We start from the raw sequence: 26,267 nt of genomic DNA, 5'->3' as shown, positions 1-26,267 counted from the left end.
CAAAGAAGCTGCAAAGGCCAACTAGCTGCTCAGACATTGTTTTAGGCCAGAAACCAACGGCGGAAAAGTTTTGTGCTATCTTTGCGTTCGCCCCCTGGCTGGTGCTCTGTATCGCACAGAACCAGGCCGTAGGGAGTCATCTAGCCTGACGCTAATCAGCGTTAATGCACCGTCGAGCCGTGTACGAACACGAGAAATCTCACGTCAGAAGGTCTGGTTCCAATTGAAGCCAGCATTCCCATCACCACGCTTGCGAAACCCCCCGGCCGGGTCGATCCCAGGGGGTTGTAGTTCTGGAGAGAGCGCCTGGAACCTCCAGACGAAGGGTTTCTTGTGTCCGACGTAATTGGCCAAGATTACTCCACATGGACTTGATTTATGGCAGAGTGCTGGCTCATTAGCCGAGTTAATCGACTTTCACCCCCCTTTTCCACATGGTTCAGAAGCACTAATGTAGCATTGTATGCAAACTAGTACGTACCCGATCTCAACCAGCCCGCTCGTTGACCTTGACCAGCTGAAGCGTCCTATCTCAACCTTGTTCCCGAACCATGCTTTCAGTCCTCCAGTGGCCTTCCCAAGCTCCCACCTCATAAATTAACTTCCTGCTAGGGGACTGTGTAAAGGGCATGCATGGGCCTGACTTCCTGTGAAGTGGGACTGTACTCTCGAGAAAACACGCATTTCTGGTATTTGGAGGTTAATGCACAGTTGAATAGTAGAATTTATACACAACTTTTTCTGTATATGTGACCCTGGACCACAAAACTAGTCACATGGCTCCATTTTCTGAAATTGAGGTTTATACATCATCTGAAAGCTGAATAAACAAGCTTTTCATTGATGTATGGTTTGGAATATAAGGGTGCAAAAAAATCGAAACATTGAGAAAATCTCCTTTAAAGTTGTTCATTTATGTTCACGATTGTGCTGCATTCACTCACAAAAATAAATGTTTTATATATTTACGGTAGGAAATTTACAAAATATCTTCATGGAACGTAATCTTTACTTAATATCCTAATGATTTTTGGCATAAAAGAAAAATCGACTCTGCGACTGGTTTTGTGATCCAGGCTCAAATATAGTATAAAAAGGTAACACTTTCCAATAAGGTTTGTTAGTTAATAGTAGTTAACTACATTAGTTAACATGAACTAATAATAAACTGCACGTATACAGTATTTGTTCATCTTTGTTAATGTTAATTTCAACATTTACTAATACTTTATTAAAATCTTGTTAACATTAGTTAATGCACTGTGAACTAACAATGAACAACAGTATTTTTATTAACTATCGGTAACAAATACAGTAACAAATGGATTGCTCATGGTTAATTCGTGTTAGTTAATAAATTAACTAATGAACCTTATTGTAAAGTGTTACCGTATTGTAAACAGTATGCATAGTATGCTGATCTCTCTCTCGCTCTCTGTCACAGATCATCGGGTCGGTACGTGTTTCTCGTCTTTGGCGAACGGCCGCTGCGCGGGTGAATTGTCCGGTCAGTACACCAAGGGACAGTGTTGCTGCGACACGGGCCGCTGCTGGGCCCTCGGACACATCCCAGAGATGTGCCCCGTCAGAGGATCTGGTGAGTAGGCTAATGCTAATCACTAGCAGTGCTTGCTAAGTCAAATGTTACTTCTACTATTGCTTTTATCAGCACTTCTTAGAACTTTTTAGTCCTTTTTAATGGCGTCCCAGTTAGCTTATTTATCCACTATTCTACGCCTTTTGTAGTATAAATAGTGTGAAAAGTGAAGATTCCACTGTTCATACTGAAAATTCCAAAAATTCTGAACATTCCAAAATGATAAAGTGCACTTTAAATGTTGCACTTAACTAACCGGAAATGGAATGTTGTGGAATGTTGGACGCCTAATCCGCTCAACTGTCACAGCCTTCCTTATAAGGGAAGGGGGAGGGGCTAACAGACTCTGGTGTTGAATGACTAAATAACCTTATAAAATTCAAAAGGTTATTTATGCGTAGTGTGTAGCATGTCATTTGGGACTCATGTCTGGCTAGCATCTGTATGCTAGCATACCCCTAAAAGATATTTAGCAAGTATTAAAATTAGTACTATTTCCAAAAATACTGATGACATCATCCTGCATTTTGTCCAATAAAATGGTTTCTTGAATGAGGACATCTGAAGTAGCGTAGTTAACAGTTGAAATGTTAGTTAAACACGACTAGCTATTTCTAAAGTCTCAGACTTCCCTTTTCAACAGGATGTGCATCAATAGTTTTTGTGTGGTATTTTAATGTAGTTCTGAACCGCACAAACTTTAAATGACATTATGATCCTGTCATGAGTGCTGACTCTTCTCGTACTCATCTCGAGGAATTTCTTCAGATGTTTGACCCTTTGAAGAATCGCTCCAGACGTGCTGTACCTCGCTGCAGAATCACGATAAACACGTGTCAGGTCAGCAGAGCGATCTTCTCTCAGGATAATAAAACGCTCTCTTTCAGTCCCACGCCTTCACACCCGAGTGTTTTACGCTCTTCCCTCCTCTTTGACACCGTCATGTTTCATCCGCAGGAATGCGCGAGCCAGACGGCTGCCAAATCCGCGGCTAACGCTTCGATCTTTCTACTTCCATTCAGTGTGCAAGTAGAGCTCAGTCTGCGCATTATCTACTTGTTTTTCATGTTGAGTTGAGCAACTTATATAAAATGTATCAGTTTGCATTCAAAGTAGGCACGATTGCAACATGATATACAATCAAACCAAAATTCAACATTTCTCACATTATCGCAGTTTATTCGCTATTGTTTAGAAAATGGTAATCAAGAACTCAGAGTCAAACTAAATTCATCTTGATAATGTCCGATAACTTTGAGCACAGTATAGTCAGAGGTCAAAGTGTCTGGATAATATTTGGTCCCAAATTTGACTGGTAGAAGAATTTTTGGGTATAATATGTCACAGTTTACTTTATTTTGCAAAACCTTTACTTGCATAAATGAACTATAGTGTCGTAATAATTTTTGGTTTGACTGTAAATTGCTATTTTAAAACGATGTCTTCCTGTAATTAGCATCTTGTTACAGTGTCTGTTGTTGATTTCCAGACGAATACAGGCGACTGTGCATCCAGAGGCTTCCCTTTGGCACCGGCAATGGCGGTGGCATCCACGACGGCCTGAACATCGGCGGTTACGGCAAAGGGCCGTCGCAGAACGGAAACAACGGCTACATTTACGGCGGAGAAAACACCAATGGAAACGGACACGGACACGGAAACGGAAACGGAAACGGCCAGAAGATTCAAATCAGTGAGTTGAAGTTGCCGGATTTTTCCCAGTGAATTGACTCGCATGTTCGAAGCTGAGAAATGAGCGGTGTGTTTTCGTTTGTGCTCAGGCCAACTGAACGAGACCACGATCGACGTGTGCAAGCATTTCACCAACCTGTGCCTGAACGGCCGCTGCATTCCCACGCCGACCAACTACCGCTGCGAATGCAACATGGGATACAGGCAGGACGTGCGCGGGGAGTGCATTGGTGAGTCGAAGTATTATTTGCATCTAATTGCCTTGTCCACGCGGAGACGTGTTTAGCTGTATACGTACGGATTTTGTATCGTATCAGCGTTTCGTCCAGACGGATCCGGCGCTTTGGGAGCCTAAAACCGCTATTTTTTTAAACTGGGTCCCCGAGTGGATAAATCTGAAAACGACACCCTTGCCTCTTATTGAGCCTCTTATTTCTGTATTTGGTAACACTATTTTATTTTACAGTGTCCTTGTTACATATGTTACATGTACTTACCATAGTAATAATAGTAAATTATGCATAATTACATGCAAATAACCCTAAACCAAACCCTAATCCTACCCTAACCCTATAGAAAGTACATGTAGTTGCTTAATATTACTCAGTACTTAAATATATAATTACACTGTAACAATGACACCATAAAAAAAAGTGTAACCCTTTATTTATTATTTACTTGAATGTATTTTTATTTTATTTCTTATGCTATGATGCTTTTCTGTTGTTTCTTTATTTTGTACCAGGCCATTTATGGTTGTTTATGCTGTTATATTGTAAAAAAAAGAATAAGCTACTGAGCCTGTTATTATTGTATACAGCACGCAAGGTTTACGCTCCAAGTCTTCTTCTCCGTTTTTAGTGTATCTCTGTGGCAGAATTACAGCGCCACATACTGGTCTGGCATGTATACTACATCGTTTTGAGTCGTTTTCAGTGGTTTCGTGTGTGCGCAGGTATTTATTGAGACGACGCCGTGTTTACGCCGAGTTTTTTTTTTTAGAACGAGGGGAAAAAAAGATCGGATAGGGAAAGCTCTGGCTTCGTGTGGATGTGGCCTAAAAGTCAGGAAAAAAGTGTTTCCTGAACTGACGAATGTAGACATGCCCTGCGTCTCAATGTCCATACCATCCAAATAAGTGTGTCCCAAAGCATAGTATGTTGAAAAGAGTAGGTCAGAAGTCCCTGGATGGTCTACTATTTCCGGTGGACTTTCAAAATGTGGATCCGTGCTCACTATAACAGATAATATTACCCACAATCCATTGTGCTTTGGAGGAGGATTCAGTTCAGAACTACAAACACGAGCAAAAAGTGTAAAAAAAACTACAAAACATGGCGGATATGCGCGTCCGCCGGTGAGAGGTTTAAGTGACTAATCAAAGTTTAACCTGATAGAAAAATATTTATTTAATGTTATCCGTGTTATATTTCATCTGCAATAACAATGTGGACTATTATAAAGCTCCGTTTGGCCATTAACTTTTAAATGCATTATTATGCATTAATGTGAGGAGAATCTCCGCATGAAAGACCCGCGACTGCAGATCAAAGTGTAGGAAATCAGTTTGCGTGTAACTAAGTCTACTCTTCTGCTACACACTCAAAAGTATGCACTTTTTCTTCACAAAAAGAGTACATACTTTTAGGACGTAATATAAGTAGGCGAACTGAGACGCAGCAATGGTCTAAAGCGTCCTCTACTGCCATCTGTAGGTGGTTTGTAGTGGGTTGAAAACATCTGTAGGCTTGACTGCCGGTATTTTAACTCATATAATTGATTAATAGTGCTAATAGGTTCTCATACATCTGCCTTCTACCCTCAGACGTGGACGAGTGCAACAGCAACCCGTGTGTGAACGGAGACTGCGTCAACACGCAAGGATCGTATCACTGCAAATGTCACGAGGGATACCAGGGAACGCCGACCAAACAGGCCTGCATTGGTTTGTTGCTTGTTATTCTGGTCTAAAACCTATTTTATGCCAAAAACTCATTTAATGCCAAACATTTTTACATTCAAAAGGTTTGAAAACAAACAAAAAAAACAGCTAAAAAACAGCCTTAAATATAAAATATCATTACATTATTTAGTTTCATGCTTCCTGCCTAGATTGTTATAATTATAAATATTGTAAGCAATTTTTTTTACTCAAACTATAACTAAAAATTATACTTATAACTAAAAATAAATAAATACTACATAGACAGTAAATGCATATTTTCAGGAAAAAATAGAATTTTATGTATTTTTTTAATTCTGTAAGGCAAGATGGCTATTACTAATTTTAGTATACACACTAAACAGACAAACAAAACGACCAAATAATGTGACTATGACAGTTTAATGTGAATAATCCATTTTCAATTAATTTTCATGGTAATTTCAAAGTCAGCACATAATTTTTTTCAACTTTACACGCCATAATTTCAACTTTACACGGCCTAGCGCCCTCTGGTGGACAACTGTAACTAATACATTCCCGTTGCTTCAGACATTGACGAGTGTATCGTGAACGGTGTTATGTGCCGAAACGGACGCTGTGTGAACACCGATGGAAGTTTCCAGTGCATCTGTAACGCTGGCTTTGAAATCAGCCCTGATGGGAAGAACTGCGTCGGTAAGTGCTTAAACTGCGACTTTAACATACTCTGGTGGGCAATCTGAATATCCTAATATATATATATATACACCACAGGTTGGTGGAGGGTGTTAAAAGGTCAACATAATAGTTTTTCATTAATGACTTTGACAAATACAAACACGACTCAATATCCACCATTGGTTTTTATAGTCTAACGGTGTTTTCTTGTGCTCCAGACCATGATGAATGTGCCACCACCAACATGTGCCTCAACGGCATGTGCATCAACGAAGACGGAAGCTTCAAGTGCATCTGCAAACCTGGTTTTGCGTTGGCACCCAATGGACGCTACTGCACCGGTGAGCATGTGTGGGAGTTACTTTGACGGATTATTAAACCCCAGAAATGGTTTACTCACCCTCATGTCTGTCAGTCGCCAAAAAATGACCAAAAAACAACGAAATAAAAGTGCCAAGAAAATAGTTTAGTAACTTGTGCGGCATATTCCGAGTCTATACGCTATATTCCGAGTCTTCTGAAGTCATATGATAGTTTTGTGAAATCGCTAAAATAACATTTTGTGCCAGAAACAGATGGTAAATAGTTCAAATCTGACGTAATTTGTCATAAAATCTTACGTGACGCGTTTTTGGTCTGGTGACCATTTTTCAATGAAATCTTTAATGACCAAAATTTAAGTCGTTATTCTCTGAAAATTGTTCCCTCAGTGCAACTATTCAGTCGCTACATTTCAAATCTCCTGAAGTCGTACGTTAGTTTTGTGCAAGAAATCGCTAAAATCTCATTTTCATTTGCAAGTTTGACGTCAAATCTTACGTAACGCTTCTTGCGTCGTCTTCGGTTCAAATGGTGACCATTTGTCAATGAAGTCTTTAATGATCAAACTTTAAGTCGTTATTTTCTAAAAAAATCTCTCATACGATAGTTTTATGTGAGAAACAGACGGTAAATTGCTTAAATTTAATTTGCGCATTTTTTGCAAGTTTGACGTCAGATCTGATGTGATGCATCTTTGGTTCTCGCATCTGGTGACTATTTGTCAAAGAAGTCTTTAATGACCAAAATTTAAGTCGTTATTCTCTGAAAAAAACCCAAATCTAATTTGCGTTCACATATATATGCACATCGGTTGTGCGTGTTCGGCGTCAATTGGCGACAAGTCTTAAGACACAAGAACCAATGACATTTGTTGTCACTGATGTCAAACCTAATGCCTCAAGACATATGAGGCTAGTTTTCATGTCAAGTCAGTTGTCGTTTGTGCTCATCTCATGACCGTTTGTTATTGACGTGTTGTTTGCTAACGTTCTACGCCATTTCCTCCGTTTCACCCGGACAGACATTGATGAATGCCACACCTCGGGCATCTGTATGAACGGCCGCTGCGTGAACACCGAGGGCTCTTTCCGCTGTGAGTGCCCGCCAGGCCTGGCCATCGGCGTGGACGGGCGTGTCTGCATAGATACTCACATGCGCACTACATGCTACGGCGCAATAAAGATGGGCACGTGTTCGCGCCCATTCCCCGGGGCGGTGACGAAGTCTGAATGCTGTTGCGCCAACCCAGAACACGGCTTCGGAGAACCCTGCCAACCCTGCCCGGCGTTCAACTCAGGTAGACTGCTGGGATACACCTTCTAGTCCAGAACGATATTTTAATATTAACGCAACATACGTTAGCTTTGACTTGTGTGCTTACAGGTAGCTAACATGTTTTGTTTGTCCTCAGCCGATTTTCAGGCATTGTGCAGCAGTGGACCTGGAATCACCGCAGATGGACGAGGTAAGTCTGTCTTCGCTACTATGCTAGTACGTTTGCGAATGCTAAACGCTAACGGACAGTATTCTATTTCTTTACGAATGCTAAATGCTAATGAACTGTAATCACAGTAATTAGATTTCTTTGTGAAAGCTAAATGCTAATGAACTGTATTAGATTTATTTGCGAATGCTATACGCTAACGGCTGTATTTGACTTCTTTGCGAAAGCTAAATGCTAACGAACTGTATTAGATTTATTTGCTAATGCTATACGCTAACGGGGTGTATTTGACTTCTTTGTGAATGCTAAATGCTAACGAACTGTATTAGATTTATTTGCTAATGCTATACGCTAACGGGGTGTATTTGACTTCTTTGTGAATGCTAAATGCTAACGAACTGTATTAGATATCTTTGCAAATGCTAAATGCTAACAAACTGTATTTGACTTCTTTGCGAACGCTAAATGCTAACAAACTGTATTCGATTTCTTCGTAGACATCAATGAATGTGCTTTGGATCCAGACATCTGTCAAAACGGTATCTGCGAGAACTTGCGCGGGAGCTACCGTTGCATCTGTAACATCGGCTACGAGTCTGACGCTAGCGGAAAGAATTGCGTGGGTGAGTTGCGTTACTTTTTTTTAAATTACGCAAGACGTAGCTTCTACTAATGTTTTGTTTTATGTACAAAATACATTTTGAACAACATGCTCTAACACCTAGCAAAAGTAGTTTGATTAATTTCGTGAATTTTTTGCGCATGTTTCAGACATTAACGAGTGTTTGGTGAATCGGTTGTTGTGCGACAACGGCATGTGTAGAAACACGCCCGGAAGTTACACTTGCTCTTGCCCCAAAGGATTCTCCTTCAAAGCCGATTCTGAGACATGCGAAGGTAACTACCACTCCTTAAAAACAAAAAAATCGTATCTTTTTTCATAAATTTATATCGTGATGTCATACATTTCGTTCAGACATCAACGAGTGTGACTCCAACCCCTGCATCAATGGTGTGTGCCGCAACATAGCCGGTTCCTTCAATTGCGAATGTTCCCACGGCAGCAAGCTGGACTCCACCAACACCATCTGCGTAGGTAAGTACGAACATTCGTTTTAGGCTAAAGAACAACGCAGGTTTATGCTAGCAGAAATGTGTTCTCTGATTGGTAAATCACTTATGGATAGTTTAGTGGCTATTCAATGTTTTTAAAAATTGCACAGAAGATGCTAAACAAGCAACCAACCACTTCCTGAAAGATTTTATTGTGCTACATTAGCATATGCCAATGTTGTTTATTTCCATTTTAAAGGTAACTGGATAACATTCTGCTACTTTTATCCATTTCTAGCCAGGCGGTTTTCATTCTTTGTCTGAAACCGAACATCGTTTGATTGAAATTAATGGAGTATGAAGGCAATAGGTCACGCGTTTGTGCTTTCAGGATGAATGCCCACTGTGATCTCATCCCGCTAGATATCCAAGTTGGTTTTTATATATCTGCAGAAATGCATCGATTCTCCACAGGGGAGTCGCTTCAAATGTCACAACGTCCATTTGTCATTGTCACACTTTCTTGGTTCTCTTGCACGTATTTGCCTCATGCAGACAGCATGAAAGGAACCTGCTGGCTGAACATCCAGGACGGCCGCTGTGAGGTGAATATAAACGGGGCCACGCTGAAGTCCGAGTGCTGCTCTACGCTGGGGGCGGCCTGGGGAAGCCCATGTGAACGCTGTGAAATTGGTTAGTTCATATGCAAAAACAACCAAAAAAGGATATATATATATATTACACAACTGAAGAAAATAAATATATAATTTTTATTTTTTATAATAATTTATATATACGATTTTATTATAATTTTTTTTTCAAATAAATAACTTGATATATAACTTTTGCTTATATATATATACATATACACAATTGTATTTTTTTATTGTAATTGATATATTTATTTTGATCATTTACAAAATAATTTTTTGATTTATAAATTTAATATATAACCTGCTTATATATAATCTTTTTTTTTCTTAAAATAAATAATTTATTTATTTTATTATAATTTAGATATATTTGTAGAATATATATATATATATATATATATATATATATATATATATACACAAACATTTAAAAAAAAATTTATTTCATATATAAATTTTGCTTATTCATAATTTTTTATTTATTTTAATTTATAAGTAATTTATCATTTAAAACATGAAAAATTATATATTTTTGAAATTTATTTTATATATAACTTCTGCTTATATCTGTTTTTTTTATTATTATAATTTATATATAATTTTTATCATTCATACAAATTAAAAATATGAAATAAATATTTTTATTATATAATATTTAATTTATAACTTGCTTATATACAATTTTATTTTAACTTTCTTATATATATATATATATATATATATATATATATATATAATTGTATGTGTATTTTTATTATAATTTATAAATAATTTTTATCATTTAAAAAATGTATTTTTGAAAATGATTTGATACATAACTTTAGCATATATATATATATGCTGTTTATACATTTCGCTGTGATTTTGTCTCCAGAGTATCATTATCTTTAAAACACGCTCACATACACATAGTAAACCGTACTGACGAGTGTTTGTTTTATTAAACATGTTTTTGACCTTCTGTCTACAGATCCTGCCTGTTCGAAAGGTTTCGCTCGCATGAAAGGTCTTGTGTGTGAAGGTACGTGCTACCCACAATCCCTTGCTGCATTCACCTGGTGCGCTGCATGACGATGCATAACTTCTCTGCTCCATCTCCAGATATTAACGAGTGTGAGGTTTTCCCCGGCGTGTGCACAAACGGCCGGTGTGTGAACACCCAGGGCTCGTTCCGGTGCGAGTGTCCCGAGGGTCTCACGCTGGACGGAGCCGGACGAACATGTGTTGGTCTGTGAACTGAACATTTACATATTCAATATTTAATCTGACTTATTTACAAAAGTATAAAAATCATCATCACTTAAGCCGGGTGCACACTGTGCGATTTATAAAAGTTTTACATCATCAATCAATGACACGTTTAGTGATGTGAGTTGCATTACACAATGGCGGCTACAAAGAAATCTTTAACGTTAATTTTGGTCATGGCTTGTCTTGAAAGACGAAGACGATTTGACTGTTGTCGTAGGAGAGTCACTGCAGGACTGAGAGTCAAATCAGAATTTGTCTGAGGTAAAATTCGATCACAACGGTCATTAATCGGCTGACGGTGAACATGTCAAACTAACGATCAAAGACTTCAAATTTTAGCCTATAGGATCAGAGGAATCTTTTAGGATTTGCATAAATTTGTCTCGTACAGTGTGAACGCGGCTTTACTAAATCAAACATTCCCTAACAGGAGGTCTTGATCCAAAGCAGTGATGTAAACTGGTTGTGTGTGTCCCGCAGACATCCGAAGCGAGCAGTGTTACATGAAATGGGACGAGGACGAGTGCGTGGAGCCGTTACCGGGCCGTTACCGGGCGGATATGTGCTGTTGTACGGTGGGAGCGGCGTGGGGCGTCGACTGTGAGGCGTGTCCCAAACCAAACACTCCCGAATATAAAAGCATCTGCCCTCGTGGACCCGGGATCGCCAACCGGGGAGACATCCTGACTGGGAGACCCTTCTATAAAGGTCATTTATTCATAGAGATCTACGTATATAGAAATCTTGACTGATATGATAACGATAACGGTTTTGGATATTGCCGATATTATACATCAACATTTGAAAACATAGTTTCAGCCGATCATTTTGAAAACACTATATTGAAAACACCATCTGAAACCGATATTATGGCTGACATTATCTATATATATATTTTTTTTTACTACCACAAAACATAACAAATTTTATAATTAATAATATCATTTTTTTATTAATACATTTTTTTTATTATAAAATATTATATATATATATATATTTTTTTCAACTGAACCAATAAACCAAGATTTTGTCTGTCTGAAGTTTGGGAACATTGGGAATAACACTTATTTATCCTTCTTTATTGCATATTATTATTATGCATTATCTATATTTGGGCTTTAGAACTTAAAAAAAATATATATATTTTTTACCTAAAACTTTGAAAATATTTCTTAAATTAAATAAAATAAAATAATATATTATATTAAATATTATATAAAAATGTACTATATATGTATATAGATGTTTTAGATATAGATTTATTGGTTACCAACAGCAAAATTCATAATTTTTTTAAAAGATGAATATATTTTTAAATCAAAACTTTCACACTTTACACTTTATTAAAACTAACTCAATTTATTAAAACTTCACTAATCATTTATTTCATCAGTCTTATTAGTTTATTTTATTAGCTAAGTTATACCCAAAGTTACAGTTTATAAGTTAACAGAAATAGTATTAAAATAAATATACCATTTATAATAAATAGTATTAATTATATTAGAAGTAGTTTCAGGATTACCACTATTTAAATATAAATGGATATATTAAAACGTGTCTGTAATAAAACATAATTTTTATTGTTTAAAACACTTTATTTTATAGTTACTGCTGTAACTGTTGTAATAACTATAAATTATGCATAATTACATAGTAAGTACATGTAGTTAATAATTAATATTACACAGTACTTAAATGTATAATTACACCTTAAAATAAAGTGTAACCAAATTATTTACCATTATCTGCAAACCGATTTGTCAAAATATCACTGTTACAATCACACTGACATACACAAATCAGACAGTATAATTTTGAGTGTGTGATAATGATGTGATAATCAAAGACTTCAGATATAGAAAGACGCTGCACTCATATGACTATGAATGGGAGAAAGTTTCCCCATGATGGCTTCCCCATGCATAGACACTGAGCGTTTGAAAGATGGGACTTTGTCTTAAAGCCTGTTTTCCTCTGTAGATGTGAACGAATGTAAGGTGTTCAAAGGCCTGTGCACTCACGGGACGTGCCGAAACACCATCGGGAGCTTCAAGTGTCGCTGTGACAGTGGTTTCGCCCTCACCATGGAGGAGAGGAACTGCACAGGTCCACATCTCACACACACACACACACACATCTGAATCAGACACACACTCCATGTGTTTCTGTGCATGGCTCACGCGGTTCCCTTCATCCGGCAGATATCGACGAGTGCACCATCTCTCCTGACCTGTGTGGACACGGCGTCTGCGTCAACACGCCGGGCAGCTTCGAGTGCGAGTGTGCCGACGGCTACGAGAGCGGCTTCATGATGATGAAGAACTGCATGGGTGAGACACCAGAGGCCTTTATACAGTCACAGTGTCTCTCGCTCTCTCTCTCTCTCTCTCTCTCTCTCTCTCGAAGTGTTATTGTAATTTGCATCTTGTTGCCTTTTTCAGTGTGACTCCCCTTTTTAAAGTGAAATGCGAAAAGTGAAAAGCTTTCTTTTTTTTTCTTTTTTTTCCGTTATTGTGGCAAAGTGTTGTCTGTTTTTAAATATTGTAAATATTAGGTTTTTCCTTCACTCTTGAAGTGGTAGGGGTTGAGTGAGAATCTTTTTCTCCTGTTTTTTCAGGTAATTAGGGAGTGAGGAAAGACCACTGCATTTTAATTTTCTTTCTTTTGATAGGCTTATTTAGTTACAATTGGGTTTAGACAGTGACAACTTTGTGTTGGTATTTTGACTAAGCCCACCTCTCTCTCTCTCTCTCTCTCTCTCTCTCTCTCTCTCTCTCTCTCTCTCTCTCTCTCTCTCTCTCTCTCTCCTGCAGACGTGGACGAGTGTGAGCGGGACCCTATGCTGTGTCGCGGAGGCGAGTGTCTGAACACCGAGGGCAGTTATGAGTGTGACTGTCCTCCAGGACACCAGCTGAGCACTGAAGCATCTGCCTGTGAAGGTACACAAGCTTCAAACACACACACATTTACTCAATATTAGAGTGAGTGAGTGAATACATTCTGTTTATCGTTTCACTTTAATATTAACTATAATCCAGTTAATATTTTGTCCATTTTACCAATTTTCCATATTTAATTAAAAAACTAATCTTTTTGTTTTGTTAGTAGTTTTAGTTTATTTAAATAGTATTTTTTTAATGATTGTATATTTATTGTAAAAATAAATTATTATTGTTATTATTATATTATAAATCAAACCTTTTTTCTCTACTTTATTATAATTGTTTTCAGATGTGAACGAGTGTCAGCTGAGCGATAACCTGTGTAAGAACGGTCAGTGTGTGAACATGGTGGGAACCTACCAGTGCTCCTGCAACACGGGATACCAGGTGACGCCCGACAGACAGGGCTGTGTGGGTGAGCAAACATCCTCAAACATCTGCAAACATCTACGAACATTCCCAAATATTCCCAAACATACGCAAACATTCCCAAACATCCCCAAAACATCTGTAAACATTCCCAAACATCCCCAAAACATCTGCAAACATTCCCAAATATTCCCAAACATCCCCAAAACATACGCAAACATTCCCAAACATTCCCAAATATTGCCAAACATCTGCAAACATCCACAAACATCTGCAAACATTCCCAAAACACACAAACATTCCCAAACATCCCCAAAACATCTGTAAACATTCCCAAATATTCCCAAACATCTACAGACATTCCCAAACATCCCCAAAACATACGCAAACATTCCCAAATATTCCCAAACATCTGCTTACATTCCCAAAGATCCTCAAACATCTGTAAACATACGCAAACATCCCAAAACATACGCAAACATTCCCAAACATCTGCAAACATTCGCAAACTTCCCCAAACATCTGCAAACATCCGCAAACTTCCCCAAACATCTGCAAACAACCTCAAACATCTGCAAACATCCGCAAATATTCCCAAACATTTCCATACATCTGCAAACATTCGCAAACTTCCCCAAACATCTGCAAACATCCGCAAACTTCCCCAAACATTTGCAAACAACCTCAAACATCCACAAACATCTGCAAACATCTGCAAACATCCGCAAATATCCTCAAACATTCCCATACATCTGCAAACATTACCAGACATCCTCAAATATTCCCAAACATTCCCAAACATCTGCAAACATTCCCAAACATCCCCAAAACATACGCAAACATTCCCAAACATCTGCAAACATTCCCAAATATTGCCAAACATCTGCAAACATTCCCAAAACATCTGTAAACATTCCCAAATATTCCCAAACATCTACAGACATTCCCAAACATCCCCAAAACATACGCAAACATTCCCAAATATTCCCAAACATCTGCTTACATTCCCAAAGATCCTCAAACATCTGTAAACATACGCAAACATTCCCAAACATCCCAAAACATACGCAAACATTCCCAAACATCTGCAAACATTCGCAAACTTCCCCAAACATCTGCAAACATCCGCAAACTTCCCCAAACATCTGCAAACATTCCCAAACATCCGCAAATATCCTCAAACATTCCCATACATCTGCAAACATTACCAGACATCCTCAAATATTCCCAAACATTCCCAAACATCTGCAAACATTCCCAAACATCCCCAAAACATCTGCAAACATCCTCAAACATTCCCAAACATCTACAAACATCTGCAAACATCCTCAGACAACTTCAAACATTCCCAAACATCTGCAAACAGCCTCAATCATTCCCAAAATCCTCAAACATCCCCAAACATCTGCAAACAGCCTCAATCATTCCCAAAATCCTCAAACATTCCCAAACATCATCAAACATTCCCAAACATCATCAAACATTCCCAAACATTCCCAAACATCTGCAAAACATTCCCAAACATCCCCAAAACATTTCCAAACATCCACAAACATTTCTAAACATCCACTAACATTCCCAAATTTCCCCAAAACATTCCCAAACATCCAGAAACATCTGCAAACATCCGGAAATATCCCAAAACATCCTCAAACATTCGCAAACATCTAAACTGACATTCATTCTCAGAAACAACTTATAATTGTAATTTACTTTGTAATAAAATAATAATAATAATTTAATAACTTTATATTATTTCATTTTAATGCTTAGTAACCTTTATTTGTTTGCTGATTTTTGTGTTAATTATTTTATTTGTGTGTTTGTGTGATTTACTGTTATGAAACAAGAATATGTAATCATGCTGCCTTCTGTAAGGAGACTCACTAAGAAAGTGTGTTTTGTGGCAGATATCGACGAGTGCACCATCATGAACGGCGGGTGCGACACACACTGCACGAACTCGGAGGGAAGTTACGAATGCAGCTGCAGCGAAGGTTATGCGCTCATGCCCGACCTCAGGACCTGCGCCGGTGAGACACACACACACACACACACACACACACACACACACACACGGGACGTCCTCTCAGACTGACCCTCGGCTCTTTCCGTAGACATCGACGAGTGCGAAGACTCTCCCGACATCTGCGACGGCGGCCAGTGTACGAACATCCCCGGAGAATATCGCTGCCTCTGCTACGACGGGTTCATGGCCTCCATGGACATGAGGACCTGCATCGGTGAGACACACAGCATCAGTGTATATGTGTGTGTGAGGACGACACACACGTTTGTGTAGATATAACCTTTAAATGATATAAAAATATTCAAGTAATTTAAAATATTTATAGTGTGTAACTTCAGTTCATACCTGTGTGAAGACAAGAGACTAAACTTATATATACGTTTGATTATATATCACTTTTAAATTATTAAAAAAGTAATTTATTTTAAATAATTTGAATTTGTTTGTCAGTGTAGTTTAGATTTAATTAAATAATAAAAAATATTACAAGTAACAATTTACTTTTAAGTAAATCATTTCATATAATTTCATTTTGATTTGTTTTATGATTTTTTTTAATTATTTTATTTGTTTGTTTGAGTTTGTTTGTTTTTGTGTAATTTACTTTCAATTAAAAATTACATAATTTATTACATCTATTTATGAATTAATTGTTTATGAATGATTTAATTGGATCAATTTGTTTATTTTAAGTACTAATTTACTTTTAATAAAATAATTTGGGTATTATTTCATTTTAATGTGTAGTTCTTTTTTTGTATTATTATTATTATTTAATTTGATGAATTTACTTTTAAACATCTTGATTTATTATTAAAATTAGCATTTTATGAAATAATTTATATTGTTTAGTCATCTTGATATATATATATATTTTTTTACTTTTATGAATATTTTATTTCATCCATTTGTTTATTTATGTGTAACATATTTTTATTCTAATATTTACTAATGATATTGTGCTGTTTGTTGGTGTCGTTTCCTGATGTTATGGTCCAGATGTCAATGAGTGCGACCTGAACCCCAACATCTGTCTCCACGGCGACTGTGAGAACACTAAAGGATCCTTCATCTGCCACTGTCAGCTGGGATACTTCGTCAAGAAGGGCTCCACCGGATGCACAGGTACGAGAGTCCAGACCCTCACACCAGCTTAAGTCAGGCTGGTTTTTGGAACATGCTAGCTGGTACGAAGTGGTTTGATTTTTTATTTATTTTTCTCCAGATATCGATGAATGTGAGATCGGCGCTCATAACTGCGACATGCACGCGGCGTGCGTCAACGTTCCCGGCAGCTTCAAGTGCCGCTGTCGCGACGGCTGGGAAGGAGACGGCATCAAATGCATCGGTGAGTGGCGAACGTTCCTCTCTGAAGTCTGAACCAGGCGTGCCGCGCAAGTGCTGAAAAGTGAAGCCAAAGTGTCTCGATCGCCCCCCCCCCGGTGGCTGGTCCCAGTATAGCTCATAAACCCCGCCTCCCCATCAAGACTAATGGGACACGGGCGAAACTAAACAACCAAATTACACCTCAAATAAATTTTTTCCGAAGATGTTTTCTGTCATTTTAGGTAGTTTTGATCACTCTGATGTGAGTTTAAGTGTTCGTTTTTTTAAATAAGTTTGTTCTTAGTTAGTTATTTGATGCTATAAAAACGTAAATGTGACATCATGATTGACAGCTGTGATTTTCGGGAGGAGATTGGAGCTTTAACTGTTCCAATAACTGTTTATTTCACACTGACTTAATGAGTTGCTCTGCAGTAAACTTTGCTAACGGTTTCTGCGTGTGTGTGTGTGTGTGTGTGTGTGTGTGTGTGTGTGTGTGTGTGTGTGTGTGTGCGTGTGTATGTGAGTGTGGACGGGGCTTTGATATCGCGGCTCCATTTCACGTTTTACTAAAGTGCAAAATCATGCCCCAAATCAGCGCAAGATGTCTGCGCCATATTAGGACATATTAGCCAGCTTCACTTTTCACCAGTAGAAGAGAGTGAATGGGGTCGTCCATCTTTTTTTACAGTCTATGCTCTGAACGTAGTCTGAGTTCAGTAATGATTGTGTCTCTGCAGATGTGGACGAGTGTGTCACTGAAGAGCACAACTGTAACCCCAACGCCGAGTGCATGAACACGCCGGGCTCGTACCGCTGCACCTGTAAAGAGGGATTCAACGGAGACGGCTTCACCTGCTCCGGTACTGCTCACACCTGACTCTATTACAGCGCAATTATCCTATAACACAGACATGAATGACACGATTGTTCTGAGATGGGGTTGAGATTCCTGTCTGTGTGCCTGTAGACATGGACGAGTGCGCGGATAACGTGAATCTGTGTGAGAACGGCCAGTGTCTGAACGCCCCGGGCGGATACCGCTGCGAGTGTGAGATGGGCTTCACCCCGACTGAGGACAGCAAGGCCTGCCAGGGTAAACACACACACACACACACACACACACACACACACACACACACACACACACAGACACACCTGTACAGTAACTCACACACTTACACACCTACAGTAACACACACACACACACATACACACTCTCACTCACTGTACTGTTTTTATACTGTACAAACTGTATATTCTCTTTCCTTACACTAACCCTACCCATCAGACACACACACACACACACACACACACACACACACACACACACACACACACACACACACACAGAAAACTCATTCTGTGTGATTAATAAGCTTGTTTCCTCATGGGGATCTACATCTAGGTCCCCACCGTGACACAAGTCACTATGAGTCTGTGTGCATTCAGGTCGAAGTCCCCACTGGGATAGAAAAACATTGTGTACACACACACTCACTCACTCACACACACACACACACACACACACACACAGTAACACACACCTACAGTAACACACTCACTCACATGACCGTAACACGCACACATCTACAGTAAATTACACACACCTACACTAACACACACACCTTACAGTAACACACACCTACACTAACACACACACACCTTACAGTAACACACACACACTTACAGTAACATACAGACACACCCATACCTACTGTACCACACACACCTACAGTAACACACTCACTCACACAACAATAACACACACACATCTACAGTAACACACTCACATACAGTAACACACACCTACACTAACACACACACCTTACAGTAACACACACACATTAACACACACACACACACACACACACACACACACACACACACACCTACATTAACACACTTACAGTAACACACACACACACACACACACCTTAAAGTAACACACACCTTAACTAACACACACAACACATCTACAGTAACACACACACACACACACACACACCTGTCTCACACCTACAGTAACACACACACAGACACACACACACACACCTTCAGTAACACACTCACACACACACACACCTTCAGTAACACACACACACATACACACACACACACTCACCTTCAGTAACACTCACTCACTCACTCACAGTAACACACACACCTTACAGTAACACACACACCTTCAGTAACAAACACACACACACACACACACACACTTAGAGTAACACACACACCTACAGTAACACACACTCACTCACAGCGCTGTGTGTCGTCCTTCAGATATCGACGAGTGCAACTTCCAGAACATCTGTGTGTTCGGGTCGTGTCAGAACCTGCCGGGGATGTTCCGCTGCGTCTGTGACTACGGCTACGAGCTGGACCGCAGCGGAGGAAACTGCACAGGTGACACACACACACACACACACACACACACACACACGCATCACATGAAGATCTTCGGCCTGCAGATCATCAGTTCATTTCAGCAAACGTCTACACAAGGGCCTCAGTGTGAGCCTCATGTACAGTATTTCGTTGTGTAATTTACCTTACCTATTAATAATATATAACTTAACTGTAATAATGTTGTTCTTAAAAGAGGCACTGAATGAGTTTGGATCGTCACGGCCACTAATCCCACTGGAAACACAGAGAGTGTGTGTTATTTCTCAGTTCTGTCTCACACTGTCTCCGTCTGCCTTAGACATCAACGAGTGTTTCGACCCGGTGAACTGCATCAACGGAGTGTGTGTGAACCTGCCCGGCAGCTACCTGTGCAACTGCCCGCCGGACTTCGAGCTCAACCCGTCCGGAGTCGGCTGTGTCGGTACGTCACACACTCAGCGCCTCATTCCTAGGGTTGGGAATCGATGTGTTTTTTTTACCTTATTGGAATCGAAATTAGGAATTGTTAAAATTCAAACGATACCCGCCCCTCCTCATGCCTCTCATGTTCTGCGATACGCGTGACACTAAAGAGCCGTGATCCTCTCCCCTCGGACAGACACGCGTGTGGGAAACTGTTTCCTGGACACTCTGGACCGGGGCGACGGCGGGATCTCCTGCAGCGCTGAGATCGGAGTGGGCGTGACCCGCGCGTCCTGCTGCTGCTCGCTGGGCGGAGCCTGGGGCAACCCGTGTGAACTCTGCCCTCTCGTCAACTCCTGTACGGACACACACACACACACACACACACTCACTGCTGTCATACACACTTCATGCTGTCTTAAAAAAAGAAGAATCTCTCCCAAACAGTGTTGGGGAAAGTTACCTATACAAGTAATGCATTACAATATTGTGTTACTCCCAAAAAAAGTAACTAACAGCGTTACTTGGTTACTTTTCATGTTAACTAAGGTAGTAAACTAAAGTTAAACCTTATTGTAAAGTGTTATCACATACTCTATATTAACCATTTAAGAACACATGACAGTGGAAAACCCCAAACAAAGTCTTTGTGAGCAAACATGAGCAAACATGAGCAAACGCCCTGATGAATTCTGTCTCCTCACAGCCGAGTACAAAACCCTGTGTCCCGGAGGAGAAGGCTTCCGGCCGAACCCCATCACGGTCATCCTGGAGGGTAAGTGTGGATCTGGCCGCGGGCAGCGAGATGAAGCCTGGGGGGGGTTTGCAGTAATAACTCTCTCTCTCTCTCTGTCCCACATCAGACATAGACGAATGCCAGGAGCTGCCCGGCCTGTGTCAGGGGGGAAACTGTGTCAACACCTTCGGCAGCTTCCAGTGCGAGTGTCCCGCCGGATACTACCTCAACGAGGAGACGCGCATCTGTGAAGGTCATCTGAGCTGCTGGAAACTCCGATTTAATCCATCCATTTATATTCATGCTTAGTAACCCCAATTAATTTCTTATGAATTAATGATTTTTAACAAAATTTTTGCATTAATATTTAAATTAAATATTTATACTAAATTTATATTCATATTCTAATTTATGTTCGTATTTTTATCTGTTAATTTTAATGTTTTAATTCAATAATAAAAATAACTAAACATTTTTAGCATTATTATTTCAATTAAATATTTTAATGTTTAGTAACCTTTATTGTTTTTATGAATTAATGTATGTAAATTAAATAAACAATTAATTAAACAATTTTATATTAATATTTCAATTAAATATTTATATTAATAATTTGATTTATATTAATATTTTGATTGATTAATTGTATTATATTTAGTAACTTTAATTAATTTTTTATGAAAATGTATTTGTGTTTATTTGTTCTCTAAATAATAATTATATTGTTTAAATGTAAATGTTATAATTTGTATATAATATATATATATATATATATATATATAATGTTAATATAATATTATTTAAACGTAATTTAATATAATTAAATAAAATAATTTATTTGATTTACTTTAAATAAAAATAGTTAACTTTAAATTAAACTTTGTATATTAGTACTTCAATGAAATATTTAGTAATATTTTAATAATTAAGAATTGTTTTATTTGTGAAATTTTAATTAAACAAACAATTAACTTAATTAAATCCTTTAGAATTTACATAAATATTTTACATTTATATTTTAATTTATAGTACTATTTCAATAATTTAATTTACTTTATTTTTATATTTATTGACATTTAATGCTTAGTAAATAAATAAAATAATTAACTTGTAATTAACTAATTTTACATTACATGTATATGAGTATTTTAATTTATATTAATATTTTAATAATTTAATTTACTTAATTAAAATTTTATATATATTGAAGTTTAATAACTAACTTTGATTTAGGAATTATTTTAATAGTTTGTGTAATTTACTTTTAATTAAAAAAAAGAAAAAAAAAAGGAACAGAATATACATTTATTTAATTTTAATAATCTGATTTTCAGCAAACTTTAAAAAAGGGAGCAACCAGACCGAAAGAGTTGGAGTGGTTTGAGTGAATACTGATATTTTTTGACCAATTCTCACACAGATATTGATGAATGTACGGCACACATCGGCATCTGTGGCCCGGGAACCTGCTACAATACGCTGGGAAACTACACCTGTGTCTGTCCACCCGAATACATGCAGGTCAACGGAGGAAACAACTGCATGGGTAAGACCTCGCCATCTAGTGTTCTGGCTCTTAAAGGGATAGTTCACCCAAAAATGAAAATTAGCCCATGATTTACTCACCCTGAAGTCATCCTAGGTGAATATGACATTCTTCTTTCAGACGAATACAATCAGAGTTATATTAAAAAATGCCCTGACTCTTCCAAGCTTTATAATGGCAGTGAATGGGGTTTGTTTTTGGAAGTCCATCAAAGTGGATATAATAGATATTTATATCTTTATATATCATTATATCTTTTATAATGGATAGATGCACTTTTTTCATGGATAGATGCACTTTTATGATGGATAGATGCACTTTTATCATGGATAGATGCACTTTTATCATTGATAGATGCACTTTTATGATGGATAGATGCACTTTTATCATGGATAGATGCACTTTTATGATGGATAGATGCACTTTTATCATGGATAGATGCACTTTTATGATGGATTGATGCACTTTTATGATGGATAGATGCACTTTTATGATGGATTGATGCACTTTTATCATGGATAGATGCACTTTTATGATGGATAGATGCACTTTTATCATGGATAGATGCACTTTTATCATGGATAGATGCACTTTTATCATGGATAGATGCACTTTTATGATGGATTGATGCACTTCCAAAAACAAAAACCCATTCATTGTCATTATAAAGCTTGGAAGAGTCAGGACATTTTTTAATATAACTCTGATTGTATTCGTCTGAAAGAAGAAAGTCATCTACACCTAGGATGACTTGAGGATGAGTAAATCATGGGCTAATTTTACTTTTTGGGTGAACTATCCCTTTAATCGGATGTACTTTTGGATGTGCAGATATGAGGAAAAGCGTGTGTTATCGCAACTTCAACGACACCTGCGAGAACGAGCTGCCCTTCAACATGACCAAGAAGATGTGCTGTTGCTCGTATAACGTGGGCAAAGCCTGGAACAGACCGTGTGAGGCCTGTCCGACCCCGGCCACCAGTGAGTGTCTCTCAACGGGAAGATATACCTGAACCTGCTGCTAGTTTCAATATTCACACAGATCTGTGTATTTCTGTCTCCTGTAGCCGAGTACCAGCTTCTGTGTGGATATCTGGCTCCTGGTTTCATCATCGACTTCCACACTGGAAAACCTATCGGTGAGTGAGTTCGACCTGAACTTCACATTTCACGTGACTAGCTAGTTGATTTCTTCGACAATGTATCGTACTATGAAAGGTAAGCGAGTTACGCCATTGTACGGGAAACGCGCTCCTGATCACACAAACTTTTCCTCCGTCAGATATCGATGAGTGTCGCGAGATCTCGGGCCTCTGCGCTAACGGCGTGTGCATCAACCAGATCGGGAGCTTCCGCTGCGAGTGTCGCATGGGCTTCAGCTACAACAACATCCTGCTCATATGTGAAGGTACCGACGCTCCTGACGCATTTAACCAAAGATTGTTCACGTATTTCTCGACTCACGCCTTCTGGACTTTTTCCACCACAGATATCGACGAGTGCAATAGCGGCGACAACCTGTGCCAGCGCAACGCTAACTGCATCAACATCCCCGGGAGCTACCGCTGCGAGTGTTCAGCCGGATTCAAGCTGTCTCCCAGCGGAGCGTGTGTGGGTGAGTCTCCAGCTTTCAGCAGTAAAAACATTCAAAATCCAGAGGGGAATTTAGACTCTAGAATGTGTCATTATAGAATGCGCCATAATAAAATTATTTAAGCACTTATGATTTACTTAACGATTTCTGCAATTTTGCTCCCAATGCACCATAATAAAGTGCGCTACATTGTGTCATTTTAGAATGCACTAGAATGTGCCATAATAGAATGCACCGTTATAAAATGTGCCATAATAGAATGCGCTAGAATGCACCAGAATGCACCGTTATAAAATGCACCAGAACGCACCATTATAAGCTGCACCATAAAGCGCCGTAATAGAATGCACTAGAATGTGCCATTATAGAATGCACTATATTATAATGCACCATAATTCGCCATAATAGAATGCACTAGAATGTCTTTTTAGAATGCGCCATAATAGAATGCACCATAATAGAATGTACCATAATAGAATGCGCCATAATAGAATGCGCCATAATAGAATGCACCATAATAGAATGCACCATAATAGAATGTACCATAATAGAATGCACCATAATAGAATGCGCCATAATAGAATGCACCATAATAGAATGCACCATAATAGAATGCGCCATAATAGAATGTGCCATAATAGAATGCACCATAATAGAATGTACCATAATAGAATGCGCCATAATAGAATGCACCATAATAGAATGCACCATAATAGAATGTACCATAATAGAATGCACCATAATAGAATGTGCCATAATAGAATGCACCATAATAGAATGCGCCATAATAGAATGTGCCATAATGCGCCGTAATAGAATGCACCGTTATAAAATGCGCCTTAACAGAATGCGCTAGATAGTGTCATAATAAAATGCGGCAAAATAAATAAAACTAAATAAAATAATTTAAGCTGTTATAATTTACTAAATTGTTGCTGCACTTATGTGTAAAAATTTTCTCGCAAAACTCTTTATTTAACTGTAAAGTGTAAAATAGTACTACTAAAATATAACTTTTAAGATATTTTTTTATATAATTTAAAAACTATTATATTTATTTTAATTTTATATTTTTGGTTTTCCTTTTTTCTAATTTTATTGTTTGTATTTTTATTTTTATTTTTTTCTATTTAGCTTTAATTTATTTCCGTTTCAGTAATTTTAACTTATTGTATTTCAATTAGTTGCCAGGGTTTTTCATCTAATATTTATATTTTATTTGAGCTTTATTTCAGTTGCCAAAAACTGTCAAAAGCCTCATTTATTTTAGCCCTCATTATTTCAACTTAGTTTTAAAATAATCGTGTTCAACAGAGGAATTCGTGGTGAAAAGCTACATTACCCATGATGCTGTTCGGAAAATTCCACCAATCAGAGAGTCAAAATGCAACACATGCCAAAAAATCACTTTAGCTCCGCCCACTTCTGTGAAACACTGCGAGTGACGTAATTGTGTACGCTCTCAAAATACTTAAATGTTTTGAAAAAATACTTCCGGAACCAACGCCCGGCCAAAAAAATAATAAAATGACAAAGGCGCATAATGAATGACTAAAAATGAAACTGAAAATGAAAAATATGAATGCAAGTGAACTGCCTGTCCCTCAGACCGCAACGAGTGTCAGGAGATCCCGAACGTCTGCAGTCACGGTGAGTGTATCGACACTCAGGGCAGCTTCCGCTGTCTGTGCCACAACGGCTTCAAGACCACGCCGGACCAGACCATGTGCATGGGTGAGTGAGCGTTCACGTCGCGCTGCTTTTCCCGCCGGAAGCGCTCTGACACGGATCCTGACTGTGATGTCATTGTGTCCGGCAGATATCGACGAGTGTGACCGGCAGCCGTGTGGAAACGGCACGTGTAAGAACACCGTGGGCTCGTACAACTGCCTGTGCTTCCCCGGATTCGAGCTCACGCACAACAACGACTGCATGGGTGAGTCACACGCAGTCACACGCAGTCACACCAATCACAAAATCACACCAATCACAGCAATCACAAAATCACACCAATCACAGCAATCATAAAAATCACACCAATCACAAAATCACACCAATCACAGCAATCACAAAATCACAGCAATCACACCAATCACAGCCGTTACATTTACACTGCTGTTTGAAAATGAATTACATGGCCATAACATGTTGCCACCGGGGTTTGAAATGAACTTTTTTCACTCACTGGCCAATTTGGCTTCTAAATGTTTAAGTTACCGGCCATTTAGCGAGTCACGGCGCATTTTAAGATTAAACAACCAAAGAGAAAATATATTTTTGAATTTATTTTTTTAA

The 26,267-nt window shown here is 38.4% G+C and overlaps 1 protein-coding gene across 1 annotated transcript in view; it reads left to right on the top strand.

Moving 5' to 3' along the window:
- Window positions 1-26,267, top strand: part of fbn2b (fibrillin 2b) — a 63,873-nt gene that overhangs the window by 23,618 nt on the left and 13,988 nt on the right. The window contains exons 10-46 of the mRNA XM_084415566.1: window positions 1,445-1,597; window positions 3,087-3,290; window positions 3,379-3,519; window positions 5,115-5,234; window positions 5,784-5,909; window positions 6,110-6,232; window positions 7,234-7,509; window positions 7,624-7,677; window positions 8,154-8,279; window positions 8,428-8,553; window positions 8,633-8,752; window positions 9,265-9,402; window positions 10,333-10,383; window positions 10,464-10,589; window positions 11,094-11,321; window positions 12,597-12,722; window positions 12,818-12,946; window positions 13,430-13,555; window positions 13,848-13,973; window positions 15,838-15,960; window positions 16,045-16,170; window positions 16,956-17,081; window positions 17,182-17,304; window positions 18,023-18,145; window positions 18,253-18,378; window positions 19,569-19,691; window positions 19,993-20,115; window positions 20,293-20,454; window positions 20,803-20,871; window positions 20,960-21,085; window positions 22,253-22,378; window positions 23,210-23,359; window positions 23,446-23,517; window positions 23,661-23,786; window positions 23,868-23,993; window positions 25,581-25,706; window positions 25,792-25,908. Coding sequence (XP_084271692.1) covers window positions 1,445-1,597; window positions 3,087-3,290; window positions 3,379-3,519; window positions 5,115-5,234; window positions 5,784-5,909; window positions 6,110-6,232; window positions 7,234-7,509; window positions 7,624-7,677; window positions 8,154-8,279; window positions 8,428-8,553; window positions 8,633-8,752; window positions 9,265-9,402; window positions 10,333-10,383; window positions 10,464-10,589; window positions 11,094-11,321; window positions 12,597-12,722; window positions 12,818-12,946; window positions 13,430-13,555; window positions 13,848-13,973; window positions 15,838-15,960; window positions 16,045-16,170; window positions 16,956-17,081; window positions 17,182-17,304; window positions 18,023-18,145; window positions 18,253-18,378; window positions 19,569-19,691; window positions 19,993-20,115; window positions 20,293-20,454; window positions 20,803-20,871; window positions 20,960-21,085; window positions 22,253-22,378; window positions 23,210-23,359; window positions 23,446-23,517; window positions 23,661-23,786; window positions 23,868-23,993; window positions 25,581-25,706; window positions 25,792-25,908 — 4,812 coding nt within the window. The remainder of the gene's footprint in view (window positions 1-1,444; window positions 1,598-3,086; window positions 3,291-3,378; window positions 3,520-5,114; window positions 5,235-5,783; window positions 5,910-6,109; window positions 6,233-7,233; window positions 7,510-7,623; window positions 7,678-8,153; window positions 8,280-8,427; window positions 8,554-8,632; window positions 8,753-9,264; window positions 9,403-10,332; window positions 10,384-10,463; window positions 10,590-11,093; window positions 11,322-12,596; window positions 12,723-12,817; window positions 12,947-13,429; window positions 13,556-13,847; window positions 13,974-15,837; window positions 15,961-16,044; window positions 16,171-16,955; window positions 17,082-17,181; window positions 17,305-18,022; window positions 18,146-18,252; window positions 18,379-19,568; window positions 19,692-19,992; window positions 20,116-20,292; window positions 20,455-20,802; window positions 20,872-20,959; window positions 21,086-22,252; window positions 22,379-23,209; window positions 23,360-23,445; window positions 23,518-23,660; window positions 23,787-23,867; window positions 23,994-25,580; window positions 25,707-25,791; window positions 25,909-26,267) is intronic.

This window comes from Rutilus rutilus (genome assembly GCF_951802725.1).
Source record: "Rutilus rutilus genome assembly, chromosome: 8".
In the NCBI taxonomy this organism is placed as follows: domain Eukaryota; kingdom Metazoa; phylum Chordata; class Actinopteri; order Cypriniformes; family Leuciscidae; genus Rutilus; species Rutilus rutilus.
The sequence above is the reverse complement of the archived record's forward strand: the minus strand, read 5'-3'. Positions and strand labels throughout refer to the sequence as shown.